The 12,784-nt window shown below is 47.3% G+C and overlaps 3 protein-coding genes across 3 annotated transcripts; 2 read left to right on the forward strand and 1 right to left on the reverse strand.

Annotated features, from left to right (window-relative positions):
- Nucleotides 1–57: 57 nt before the first annotated feature.
- Nucleotides 58–664, forward strand: levy (cytochrome c oxidase subunit 6A levy). Its single transcript, XM_065301358.1, has 2 exons — nt 58–244; nt 347–664. The coding sequence occupies exons 1-2, from the start codon at nt 154–156 to the stop codon at nt 580–582; spliced, it is 327 nt and encodes a 108-aa protein (XP_065157430.1). The 5' UTR covers nt 58–153; the 3' UTR covers nt 583–664.
- A 628-nt stretch (nt 665–1,292) lies between these two features.
- Nucleotides 1,293–2,887, forward strand: CaBP1 (Protein disulfide-isomerase A6 homolog CaBP1). Its single transcript, XM_065301267.1, has one exon. It carries the CDS (start codon nt 1,460–1,462, stop codon nt 2,759–2,761), a length of 1,302 nt encoding a protein of 433 aa, XP_065157339.1. The 5' UTR covers nt 1,293–1,459; the 3' UTR covers nt 2,762–2,887.
- A 339-nt stretch (nt 2,888–3,226) lies between these two features.
- Nucleotides 3,227–6,784, reverse strand: f (espin protein forked). The gene is made up of 8 exons (XM_065301426.1): nt 6,593–6,784; nt 6,231–6,518; nt 5,833–6,160; nt 5,631–5,782; nt 5,179–5,593; nt 4,162–4,838; nt 3,884–4,080; nt 3,227–3,818 (listed from the first exon to the last, which is right to left on the reverse strand). Exons 1-8 carry the CDS (start codon nt 6,767–6,769, stop codon nt 3,563–3,565), a joined length of 2,490 nt encoding a protein of 829 aa, XP_065157498.1. The 5' UTR covers nt 6,770–6,784; the 3' UTR covers nt 3,227–3,562.
- Between the last annotated feature and the right edge of the window lie 6,000 nt (nt 6,785–12,784).

Consider the following 12,784-nt stretch of genomic DNA (forward strand, 5'->3'; position numbering starts at 1 on the left):
TAGTTAAATATTTCTTGTTAATAAATGAAGTTTTTGTGCTGCGCATGCGCGTAAACTCGACGGGCAGCCATTGCACCTTTCGACTTCGCAGCAGACGACAGTTTCCCATAGCACTCCAACGAATTTGTAATTTTGGAAACCGTCTTCAAGAGAATGGCTTCTGTAATCACCCACGCTGCCAAGCGTTTCCTGGCCACCCAGGTGCGCGTCCAGGGTCCATCCGCTGTCTCCGGTGGCCACGAAGGTGATGATTTCTCCGTCATTTCTAACCTATTGATTATTACATAAGCCCTGTGTGCATATAACATTTATTTTTCGTCTATAATCTAACGTTGTAAATCTTCAGGTGGCTATAAAGTATGGCGCAACATGACCTTCTTCGTCGCATTCCCTGCGATCGTCCTCTGCGCTGTGAACTGCGTCATGGCACACAACGAGGGCGGCCACGCGCGCCCTGAATTCGTTAAGTATGAGTACCTCCGCGTGAGGACAAAGCGTTTCCCATGGGGCGAGGGCAACCGCTCGTTGTTCCACAACCCGCATATGAATGCCCTGCCCGATGGCTATGAAGAAGAGCATTAGATAATAGCTGTGAACACAGGTAGTACCAAATTATTATTGTCATGATTACTGTATAAAAATAAACACATAGAAATACAATGCATCTTCAGGTTGTATTTGCACATAAATTATTAAATATTTCGTTTAAAATGTCAAGTATTTTGATTAATCATGGACAAGAATCATGCATGTGGGTCAGAATCAGTGAAAATCATGCTTAGATCAGTCAATTAAACCAACTAATCACACCTTGCTTTTGTTTCAATGATTGTAATAATATTTTCTAGGAAAAACAGGGATTTCCCCCGAAATTGTGCGTTATAATAACGTATATATGTTCTAATATCCTTCCTATATGTATTTTTAAAAATTATTATTTAAGACTAATGTGTTTACCCCTACTACTTTGTTAAGGTTGACTGAGGGTGTAAAAAAAACAGATTTCTGGGTTTATACAATGGTTATTCCCCTTCAAAGTTTAGTTTTAAACAAATGCTTATATTTAAAGATACTTTAGTGCGAAATACACAATATAACGCGTTTTTAAACATGTGAAACGCTTCAAAATAGTTATTTTCATGTGTGCAGCAGGATTTGACTGCCTTGACTGCCAGTCTGCCCGCACAGTCATGTTACAAACCTGCTGCGACTACAGCGCCATCCGTCCACAGACCGTGAACTAAACAGAGTGGGTGGTTGATAACATAAGCCGCGCTGGCCCAATCAGAACGCTCCACATTCAACGCGCTACACGAATAAAATCGGCGTCTGGCCGCCGTGTCACATCTCGAGCAGACGTCGTTGTGTCCGGCCGGTCTTCGAGCGAAAGTACACGTTTTGAGGTTTGAACATCGTCGCACCGGCCACAAATACCATAAAAACCCACCGGGAAGAAAACATGCTGCTGCTCTGGACGTGTTTGCTGGCGGCGACGTCGGCGAGCGCGCTGTATACGTCATCTTCAGGTGTCGTGGACCTCACCGCCGCCAACTTCAACAAGCTGGTCGTCAACTCCGACGAGGTATGGCTGGTGGAATTCTACGCACCATGGTGCGGACACTGCAAGAACCTTGTACCCGAGTATCAGAAGGCAGCGAAGGCACTGCGCGGCGTTGTTAAGGTAGGTGCTGTTAACGCCGACGAAGAGAAGTCTCTCGGCGGTCAATTCGGCATTCGAGGATTCCCAACGATCAAAATCTTCGGCGCGAATAAGAACACTCCGGAGGATTTCAACGGAGCGCGTACTGCTGAAGGTATGGTAGATGCAGCGCTCGCTGCAGCAAAGAAAAAAGTAAAAGTAGCACTTGGAGGCGGTGGCAGTGGAGGATCTTCTGGTTCATCAGGCAGCGGTGGAAATGATGTAGTTGAATTAACAGACGCCAATTTTGACTCGAAAGTACTCAACAGCGATGATATGTGGCTGGTGGAGTTCTACGCGCCGTGGTGTGGCCATTGTAAGAACCTCGCGCCGCACTGGGAGAAAGCCGCTGGTGAGTTGAAGGGTAAAATCAAGCTTGGCGCACTCGACGCCACTGTACACACATTGAAAGCACAAAAGTACGGCATTCAGGGATACCCGACTATTAAATTCTTCCGTCCGGGTAAGAAAACCGACGCTGAGGAGTATGACGGCGGACGCACAAGCAGCGATATCGTCACCTGGGCCTTGGATAAACTCGCCGCCAATGTCCCAGCGCCTGAAATCGTACAAATCACTGATCCTGCTGTATTTACAAAGAATTGTGATGCCAGTATTCCATTGTGTGTTGTAACTGTACTTCCACACATTTATGATTGTCAAGCGAAATGCCGTGATGAATATCTCGAAGTCCTGCGTTCACTGGGTGAGAAATACAAGCAGAAGATGTGGGGTTGGCTGTGGACGCAAGCAGGTGATCAGTTAGCTCTAGAAGAGTCTTTGGACATCGGCGGTTTTGGTTATCCTGCGCTCGCTGTTGTAAATGTGAAGAAAATGAAGTATTCGCTGCTGCGAGGATCGTTCAGCAAGCAAGGCATTGATGAATTCCTGCGCGATTTGTCCTATGGTAGAGGTAACACTGCACCAGTCAAGGGGGCGGCGTTGGCTGAGATTGTAAGCGTAGACGCGTGGGACGGCAAGGATGCTGAAATGCCAGTCGAGGAAGAGTTGGACTTGTCCGATGTGGATCTGGATGACGACGCGCCGAAGGACGAGTTGTAATTAGTGTGAATGTGTTTAGAATATTTTTGTATGTAACATTAACTGCGTTTTCCATTTGTATAAGAAAACATCAAACATGAAATTTTCGTTATAAAATGCATGAAAATTAAAAAGTACTGATACCAATTCCACGGAGTTTTGAACGTTGACCGCTAGATGGCCGGATGATGGTAACTGAAATCTGTAATCGACGCACTGCGCCAGGCGTCAGTTATCCATGAGTTGGCAGCTAGTTAGGTTGTAAGGTGTAGTGTTAATATTCAGGTATTATTTCTTCATTTTATTATTATTTAACCTGTGTCCGGTTTATCTAAAACATTATATGTTTGTCCCATGTGCGTATATAACCCCAAAGCGCTTTTGTTTGTTTCTGAAAATGTTTTCTAGGTCAATAACCTCCATGTTTTTTTTCCCTACATGTTCAGCTGCGTAATTTTTCAGTTGCGAGAAATTCAAACGACGAAATTCATTAACAAAGACGTATATATTTATATATTATTATTATTACATGTTAGAAGGATGATTAACTAAACAGAATGTAATGCATGCCAAAAATCGATTCTCACTTGCACACGGCCAATGCACGCTGCACCACCAATTGGTGTTTGGTACAAGATGCAATCTGTTTATAGAGATTTTTTTATATAAAATACCACTCCCACTCTTAAGCACATTCATTCAGCTACAAAACTTAAATAAAACTCATATAATGCATGGATAATATAGATAATGACTAAGAAATTATCGGACTTACTATATGTAATAACAATAATTAAACCATAAACAAAATAAAACGCGCCATCAATCCAACAGATTCAGCTTGCTGTTGGTCTTTCGAAGTTGCGCTCGCCATGGAATGATGGCAATCTCCTCCTCGCTGCTTTCATTGGACTCCTCGTCCTCTTCCTCACGCGGTTTCCTATCAACCTGCGGCTCTTCCCTGGGCTGTTCCTCCTGATAATCAGGTTCGTCCTGATTGTTGTTGTTGGGTTCAGGCATCAATTTGAGCGTTGCTTTATTGGAGGGATCTTCCACTTTGGGTGTGTAGAGTGTGTGCCTTAATAAGTTTCATGAAAAAAAATTCAAAATGGCGAAAATGGCTGCTTTTTTATGGGAAATTACCTAATTTTGCTTTCCGCTTCCTCCTTCTTGGCCATAAGCTGGCGCTTCCATTGCGGAATGGCCGATAGACGTTTTTCTTCAGCTTCTCGCTGTAATTGTTCCTCGAGCTCTTTGCGCGCGCGCTCCGCTGCCTTCTTCGCGAGCATCTGCCTCTTCCAGGCGGGTATCGCGTTGCCGGTGTTGTCCTTGTCGGGAATCTGTAAGAAATTGTTTGACGGCAATGAGATGTCTGCCTCGCTAGCCAGGCCTACGCTAGGATGTTGTTTGCGTCCGGATACCTTTTCGACAAAGTTCGTCGTGCTGTACTGTTTGGAAATCTCCGTGTACATCTCCTTCTCGTGCTTCTCTTCCACCTTGGCGCGCTCGATCTTCATCTTCTTGATACCGGTGATGTCCTTGCTCATCTTCAGCTCGGCAATGAGGTCGGTTTTCTGCGCGACGAAATCCGTCGTCAAGCTCTGCAGACTCATACTGCGCACGGGGGCGGAGAAAGTTTTCCCGGCCGCCATCTTGTTGTCAATCCGACGCAACTGCACTGAGTTGATATCGTGGATGCTGATTGCCGACAGCGGTTGTTGTTTCTTCTTTGCTTGAGTGATTTCCTCAGCGCCGGGCACGTTCCTGTTCGGGGGTGGTAATGGAGGCGGCTGTGACTCCGGCAGTGGCGGTGGTAGCGGTGGAGGTGGGGATGTAGCCACCGGTTGTTGAGCGGCGGCTAACAACTCAACCCCATCGCATTTTCCGATACTTTTTAAATATTCCGAAGGTTTGATAAGATGATTGGTGGCGGAAGCACCCGCCGATTGCGGGAAAGATGGTGGGACGAATGGAAGCACTCGGGTCTTCCCCGCCAGCGTCGGCTGTGACAGTTTGCTGGCGTCGCTCGGTGACGCCGATGATGAATCCAGCGAAATGATTGTCAGATCCGAGCAGGAGGAGTTGAGGCGTTTCGCGCCTGCGAAGTGAAATGAAAAGGCGATGCGTTAGGCGCGAGTGGCGATCTTCGACTAACCGTATGCTTCAATTAAATTTAATTGCGATCGGGAGAGAAGAGCGCGCGAAACGCTCTAGTTGCATCGCGCCGCATTTGCATGCGGATCGCGAAATGGATTTGAAAATATATCAACGCTTAATGAATGAATAATGTTAATTGTTTTTAATTAACTCTGCGAGTGCGTAGCCTTTCTCTTCGCGGGCCTCGTGCATTTCTAGGTCAATTTATTCGTGCAGTGTCGCATTGTGTAACCAGATGCATGCATGACGTTTGCAGTTAGATTGGTGCTTGTAATACTTACTCAGCGCGGACATGCTGCGACACATTCCTTTGACGACATCCGACGGACGCACAGAGGGTTCCTCTAAAATTTCAACTTCATCAGTACCACGCTGTTCATCTTCGCCGGAATTTTCTTCAGCGTTTCTTTTTTCTTCGGTAGTATTCGTGGGACGTGCGCGGGTGTTACGATCCCCGCCACTGGGTAAGGGCGGCGGTGGGGGCGGCATACTAGCCGCCTTCCCCAGCGGTTTATGCCGGCTGTAATCATTATCGCTGAGCGTGGACGCCGGCGAAGCGCTGTTGGTGGTTGTAAGTTTAACGATAACATTACATCCACTCGCGGAGGTGGAGGCGCCGGAACTTGCCGATCCACTACGGCTGTGTGATCCACTATCCCTGGACCGTGACCGATTCGCCGCCTTCGCATGTTTATTCTTTGCGCCCCCCACTGGGGGCGGCATGTGCATTAGCGTGTTCATCACGCACCATATAGATATCTTCGTAGTCATGATCATGATCATCACCGGAGGCGGCACCACCTCCCTCCGAGCTGGAGGACGCCGCCGAGGATGTGTTCTCGTCCGACCCGGCTCCGCTGCTGCTGGAGTGCACTTCGACTTTCACTGAAACAACACATCTTCAAGCATGGTTCCTGAGGAAATTTGGGACTTACCCGTAAGGGCGGAGAGAGACGCGTTGTTCGGGAACAGGTCCTTAACGCGGTTATAGATCACCTCTTGTGGGTTATGCAAATAAAAAGACTCCCCACCTCCACTCCCTCCATTAGTGCTGCTGCATGTGGAGCTGGCACTACCACAGTCACTACCAGCAGACGCATGTCTATGATGGTGTGCTGATGCGGCGACACCCATTGGGTTGATGTAAAGACCATCTTGTGGTGCGTGCGGGGTTTCTACCCCTGCGGCTGCGCGAGCTAGTGGCGGGTGCAGGTAGAACGGCTCGGCCTGGTGCCGTTTGCAAGTTGAGCAATCAAAATTTGACTGAAATTGATTCATTTTTTGATTGAAATTTGAAGAACTATTGAAGGTAAACAGGGGGCTGGAGACTTACCCTTTTGGATGAGTTCCTAGCACATGAGCAAGACGCGTATTTCTTATCGCCATTACCATTGGCGTCCTTATAATCCGGCGTGGTACCATGTTGGACCAGCACATTCAAACACTCCACCTGCTGGTTCTCAGCTGCGTCATTGATCGGACTCTTACCGTACTTATCCAAAGACAAACGCGCGCCATGTTTGAGCAACCATCGAACAGTCTCGAGGTGTCCCCTGGATGCAGCGAAGTGCAGCGGGGTCGCACCATCTCCATCGCGTAGATTTGGATCGACACCTTGATCCTTCAAAAGGTAAGTCGCATATTAGCGGATATAGGAGATAGAAGGTTGTAGAAGGAGGTGGTCAGTGCACTCACTTGTATCATCCACTTGACGCAGTTCAAGCAGCCCATCTGGCTGGCGGCATGAATAGGCGCCATGCCGTCCTTGGCGCGCACGTACAAGCTGCCGCCGGCCTCCAGCACGAGGAACTTGAGCACCTCCAGGTGCCCTTCTTGCGCCGCCAGATAGACGGGCGTCACGTCGTTGTCCATTTGCGTGTTGGCGCTGCAAAATCAGCTCGGCGTTAGCGCAAATCGGTTTAGAAAGGAAGGAAATGAAGGAAGGAAGCATGCCGAACGAGTTCTTCGAGCTGTAATATCTAGCATTATGAAGAGAAACGCGATTAGCGCGAGCGAGAACGCCATCGCCGCTGGTAGCCGCACGGATACGGCCAGCTGACGCCGTAACTAGTGCACACTTAATTCTCTGCGGCGCGCGCTTTTTAATTCTTTCTCTTTGGAATGGAACGCTTTGTACCAACCACAGCGACGGCTGCTGCTGTTGGCTCGCGGGTCGCGAATTCAAAAGCACAACTTGACCCGTCAACTGCAATTGACGGATTAAATAGTTTAAATACCTTATACGCGTGATGCGATTCTTGCGATTCGTTGTTGCCATGTTACCGTTCATCGACGACGACGACGACGAGTTGCGCACGCTCGTCCTGCAAATCATGTTATCAGCGGCGCTGGGCACCCAAGCAGGGTCACTACTCGACGCGCACAACGCGAATCCATTCGATAATCCACTCAATTTGTTTTGTTTATGATTTGTTTTGGGATGAATCGATGCACTTTTCGGTTTCACTGCGCTAATTGATCCGCCGGCGGCGCCGTTATGCCGCCGAATGCGCAAGAATGACTGAATCGCGAGCAGCGTCCATCCACTTCTTTGTCGAGTTCCGTACGGCTCTTTTCTACATTATTACGGTACGGACACGGTCGAGGAGTTCGGCCAGCGCCTCAAGTTGCTTGAACCGCTGCGCGCACTGCGACTGCTCCTCGGCCACGGCGGTGCGCTGCTCGTAATCGTTCGATTGTCGAGCGCGAATAATAACAAAATCGCGCCGGAGGGGCACACGATGAATGCGCCAAAGAAGAAAGTAAATTTCACCCGAAAAAGTGGCGCGTGCTCACGCGGACGACACGAATTTGTGCGTTATTATTATATTTTTTCGGTTTTTTTTCGGTAATCATATTCGCGCTAATTAATTAATTACCATCGCCGATGCAATGCCGTCGATGCTTTCTTCGGGCCATGAATCAGCGCGCGTCATAATTACGTTCTTGGTTTCTAATTTCGCGTTGTTTTCGTGCTCGAATTATCAGAAAAAAAGCACATCGCAGTTGCTGCTTACATTGAATAACGCAGGTCGACGGAGGTGGATGAGTCCACCAGCAATCGCACGCAGTCCAGACACCCCCGGGCGGCGGCGTAGTGCAACGCTAGCGTGGTATTCCCGCCGCCTCCGGCGCTCACGTGGCTGCCGTCGGCGGTGCTAGCGGCGCTATGCTGCCGCTCCAACGCCGGCATTCTCTGGCGATGCTGTCGCACGGACGCCTCCCAAACGAGCCAGCGCAGCACGTGCAATCGGCCGAATCTGCAACAACAAAAACCACACACAACATTGTTACTGTAAATTGTTAAGGTCTAATAAGATTAATGGGTGAACGTCTGCCTGCGCGCGCGCGCGCCTAGCTAGAAATCGAAGCATGACGCATGAATAATTGCGGGCGCGCGATACGCGCGATAATTAACCGCCGCGCAATTAAATAATTAATTGTTAAGTCATTAAGTCGTGAAATTATTTTAACGATGTGGAGAGCCAACTGCACATGACGAAACTGTCAGGCCTATTTGTTTTCTGGAGTGGTTGCTCAGCGGCGGCTACCTCATGTTCTGGATCTTCAGCGCGTCGATGCCGTTGCCAATGCGCCGCTGCTCCTCGTGCATCCATCGCACGCGGCGATCACTGCGACCATCACAGTAACAACGCGCAGCATCACAATGTTGCACCGCCTGCTTGGATCGAAAGCATTTCCAGCGTCGACGACGGCGGCGTTTGCGTTTCCTCGACGGGCGTTGGGCCATTTTTAATTTTATAGCGTCACAACGCAGTGAGAGCATGATACGCACCCGGATGTGTCGGATAACACGCTTTTCCAGGCGTAGTTTATCCCGTAGAGAGTCAAAACGATCGAAATCAAAAATACGCGTTTTTTGGATTTCATCGATGGAAGACCGGCAGAAACCAACGTTGTCGTCTAGGCAGACTTGTTCATATCCGTCTATTTGCTCATAACTGCCTTGCCAACTCGGCAGAGATCTATTTGTCTCATACAGGGGGTTCTCATACAGAGAAATCGCATCACTATCTTCTGAACACTCAACTATCCTGGTCAAATCACACTTTGTTTCTTTTACATTCCTCTCAGGCTGTGACACATCATAGAGCAGATTTTCCTCATAGCGAAAACCCAATCTCTCCGCGAAGAGATCCACGAACAGATCTTCATTCTTCGGGAAATTACGCCGATAATCTCCGAGGACTTTCAGGTCTTTTTCTTCACTTGGGTCAGCAACAACCGGATTTATACTCTCAACTGTTTGACTATCAAGTGTATCACTATCGTAGAAATTTTCTTCCCCTGTATTTCCTGTTATCTTTTGTGGTAGATGCAGTAGGTGGCTGCGGTTGTGCATCCACCCTTTGCTGATGGTCCATTGTTTCAACCATTCGGGTTTCTCTTGTTTCGGCATGGTACGCATTGGATGGAATCTCGCGTGCGACTGGCCCTGCACGCTTAGTGTAATCACGCGCCGCATGCCGTGGACAATGGGATTGTCATCCGGAACGCCCGGTTGTGAAATAGCCGGAAGTCGATTCGCGTTCGGCCGGACACGAAGCATGCGGACAATGCGGTATGAATATGACGTCTGATTTTCAATTACCGCCTGCATTATTTTTCAGCCGCGAGGTTTTAAATGGTATAGTTGTGCTTTATTTACAATTATATGGAGGAGAATATCTTGTGAACCGCTAGGTGTGAAGGAATTGTTCTAAAAGGTTAACTGCGTTTTCTCAGTGTAATTAACTTGCTTCCACTTGCAAAAAAACTGTTTATGATAATTTTTTGAGTAGATTGATAGGAAAATTAGTTTTTTTGTTATAAAAAAAACAATTTTAGGGTTTATTACGTGACTTAGTACTCTATTTTCTTTTTTGTTTGTATAAATTTACTGCTATTCTTCAAAACGCACTCAAAAGTGTTCGTTAATTGACAACATCATGTCATGGAGAGTTTTGCAAATCGTTTTATAAACAGTACGAGGTCATACCCGGTTTTTCTCATGGTACAGTGCGTGGAATACCGTATGAATGCCGAAAAAACAATGCGCAAACACCTTCGTAATTCCTGGACAGGTGTAGCGACTCAATAAAAATTCTCCTTGTGCTTCAATTTAACCATCTAACCATCTGACTTACCAATATCGACAAATACGAAATTATTATTGCATTTTAATACTAGCTGGTAGTATGTGGCGAAAGAAGAAGGCAATGATTGTGCGTGTAATTCGACTTTTGTCTGTTTCTAACTGTCTAGCCTCGATAAATCGAATTTCATGGGAAACGGAAAATATGCCGATTTAAATGTACCAACGCGTTCGATTTGTGATGTTCAGTTACAACGTACACACGTACGCTACTTGAAAACTTTTAACGACTTGTTAAATGAATTTCCGTAAACATGCATTTTGACAGCAATTAAGTAGAAACTTTTTTTTTCGTTTCACGTTGGCTACTCTCGCGTCCAGATTCGGTCTGTATTTAATTGTGCGAGCGCAATTATGAATTCTAAAAAATCAAATGCGCGATTAAAAGCGCCGAAACGCGAAACTGGGTCACGTTCAGCGGACGAGACGCTCGCGCATGTTGATGAACCTGCCGGCGGCGGCGCGCGAACAGCAGGATAACAGCGTCATGTGGTCAGCGAGGAGCACGCAGACTGACCCGGCGCGCGGAGAAAACGTGAAAACGCGCGTGTCGCAATGGAGAAATGTGAAAACAGCCTAGATTGCGCGCCGCCGCGGGCGGTGAAATTAATCAAATCTCGTTTTTCCGCTCATCGACGGATCCAGACAATAAGACGTGACACTCGTTTAGCGCTAATTAAAATGAATAACTTGTGCTGCGCATCATCAACTCATAGAGTGCATTTTTACATTTTTATTTTTCGATTTTCTGTGTGACGTTCTGAATTACTTTGAACGTGATTTTTTGACTTCAGAGAGAATTTCATGCATGAATTTTTCCTTTGAGTGTATGTGGATTATTGTCGTGATGATCCGCGATGCTTTTCAATAATAAATCACGAGAAATTCCCGATCGTGCGGCGCGAATACTAACGAGAGAAATTCATCGCACCCGGTAATCGGTAAGAGAACAATTAACGATTAACTCCAAGTTTAATTGGAACTGCGCGAAAGAAATTAGAAATTTAATTACGCCAGATGTGTGTTGTGCACACTCGGCCAAACAACAATTAACGCAATTACCCACCGACGACAACGGCGATGTGTAGATTTGCACCGCTTACGCGAACATCGCGTCCACTTCGCGATTGCGACGACGATGATGCAGATTTTACTCTCGGGTATATTTGAAAGTTATTTTATTAATATTTCGATGAGTATCGGCGTATTATGTGTGCTACAATGGAGACGCTGAATAAAGCTGCGATTCGGATGCAAACACAAGCGAAGAGAAAACCGCGCAAAAGAAAGAACGCAAGAATGAAAGTGTTGCTCTATGGCCGGCGCAACCTCAATTTCTCCTCGGATCTTCTCGCATTCATCGTCTGTCTGTTTTATTATATGCGCTATTATTTTATTGCCTTTTAATATTTGTCTCTTTGATTTGCTTTGCTTTTGCCAAACGTGCAGTGCAACGCTTTCCAGCCGCCACACACACACACACACACACATAAAACGTGTTAAAAACAACATTCGGCAAGCGTAAATTAAATAAAACGAAATTTAAACAAAAAAGTGTGTCAGCGCGCTGGATATTGCACACAAAAACATAACGCGCCATGCTCGACAATTGACGATTTCCTGCGAACCGGTGACCTTACACCGCACGAATGGCAATTAGACGAGGCGTTGCGAAACGGCACTCACCTGTTTTGTGTTCAGAAGCTCGTTGCGGCAATGAGGAGTAATCCAATGACACGTTCGCACATCGAGCTTTTCGCGGTCAAAGTTTGCGCTGTCGAACTGTACTGCAACGAATAATGCAGCCCAACGGTAAACCGCGCTCTCGTGCAGCCTGCTGATGAAGAGCGGCACAGGTGAGCACGCGCGCGTCGAGGTGAAGAGCTGTGTGTGTATCGCGCGTCTTAAGCTCGCGAGTTTCGCGTGGCGAATGCGAGCGCTCGCGCGCTTCTTCGCGTCTTCGCTTCCGCGGAGCCTCCTCCCTCCACACAAGAAGAAAACACGCTTTTTTCGACGCCGCGAGAGAGACTTTCCAATCTTTTTCACCGCTATGTCACACGCGGTAAACATACAGCTGGAAAGCGCGTGATTTTTACATGGTTTATTTTAATTAAGATAATTTGCGTTTTAAATTTACAAGTTTAAATCTATCAAAAATGTTTTTTCCAAATAAATATGTTAAATTTTGAAGGAGGATTACTTCTTCTTCAAGGAAGCGAAGGTGGACAGCATCAGATCCCTTGCAAACCTCGCTTTTTTCTTCATTCGGAGTGACTACCTCCTTCTCCATCTCGTCCTTGAGCAGCCCGGGCAGTTGGAAGTTCTCTAGTTTCTTCAGCTCCTCCGCCATGGTCGCCATGTCAATCTCTGTGGGACCTGTGGGACCTGCAGCGTTTTGGGCTTCTGCCAGACGTGGATTTCCACGTTTTGGTTTGAGGAGGAAACGCTCGTCTAATACCTCCGATGCAACGCTGTCTTCATTGCTCCCTGAAGGCAGTTCCACCAAGGATGCGCCTTCGTTGAATGCCGGGTCGAATGTACGCGGCACGCTCGGGTGCAGGTTGAAAAACGATTGATTCCTCTGTAAGGGCTGGCTGAGTAACAACTCGGCCGCGGGTATGTCGACGGGATCGCTCCCGAGGAAGTCGTTGAGATCTACGAGTGCTACATAGTTACCCTCATCGAAGGCACTGAGTGGTTCGGCTTCCTCTTCCTCTTCTTCCTCGTCCATT

The sequence above is a fragment of the Atheta coriaria genome, unplaced genomic scaffold (genome assembly GCF_025399875.1).
Source record: "Atheta coriaria isolate IRGN ID8LTWV9N9 unplaced genomic scaffold, Caltech_Dcor_3.1 hic_scaffold_1_pilon, whole genome shotgun sequence".
NCBI classification, from domain to species: domain Eukaryota; kingdom Metazoa; phylum Arthropoda; class Insecta; order Coleoptera; family Staphylinidae; genus Dalotia; species Dalotia coriaria.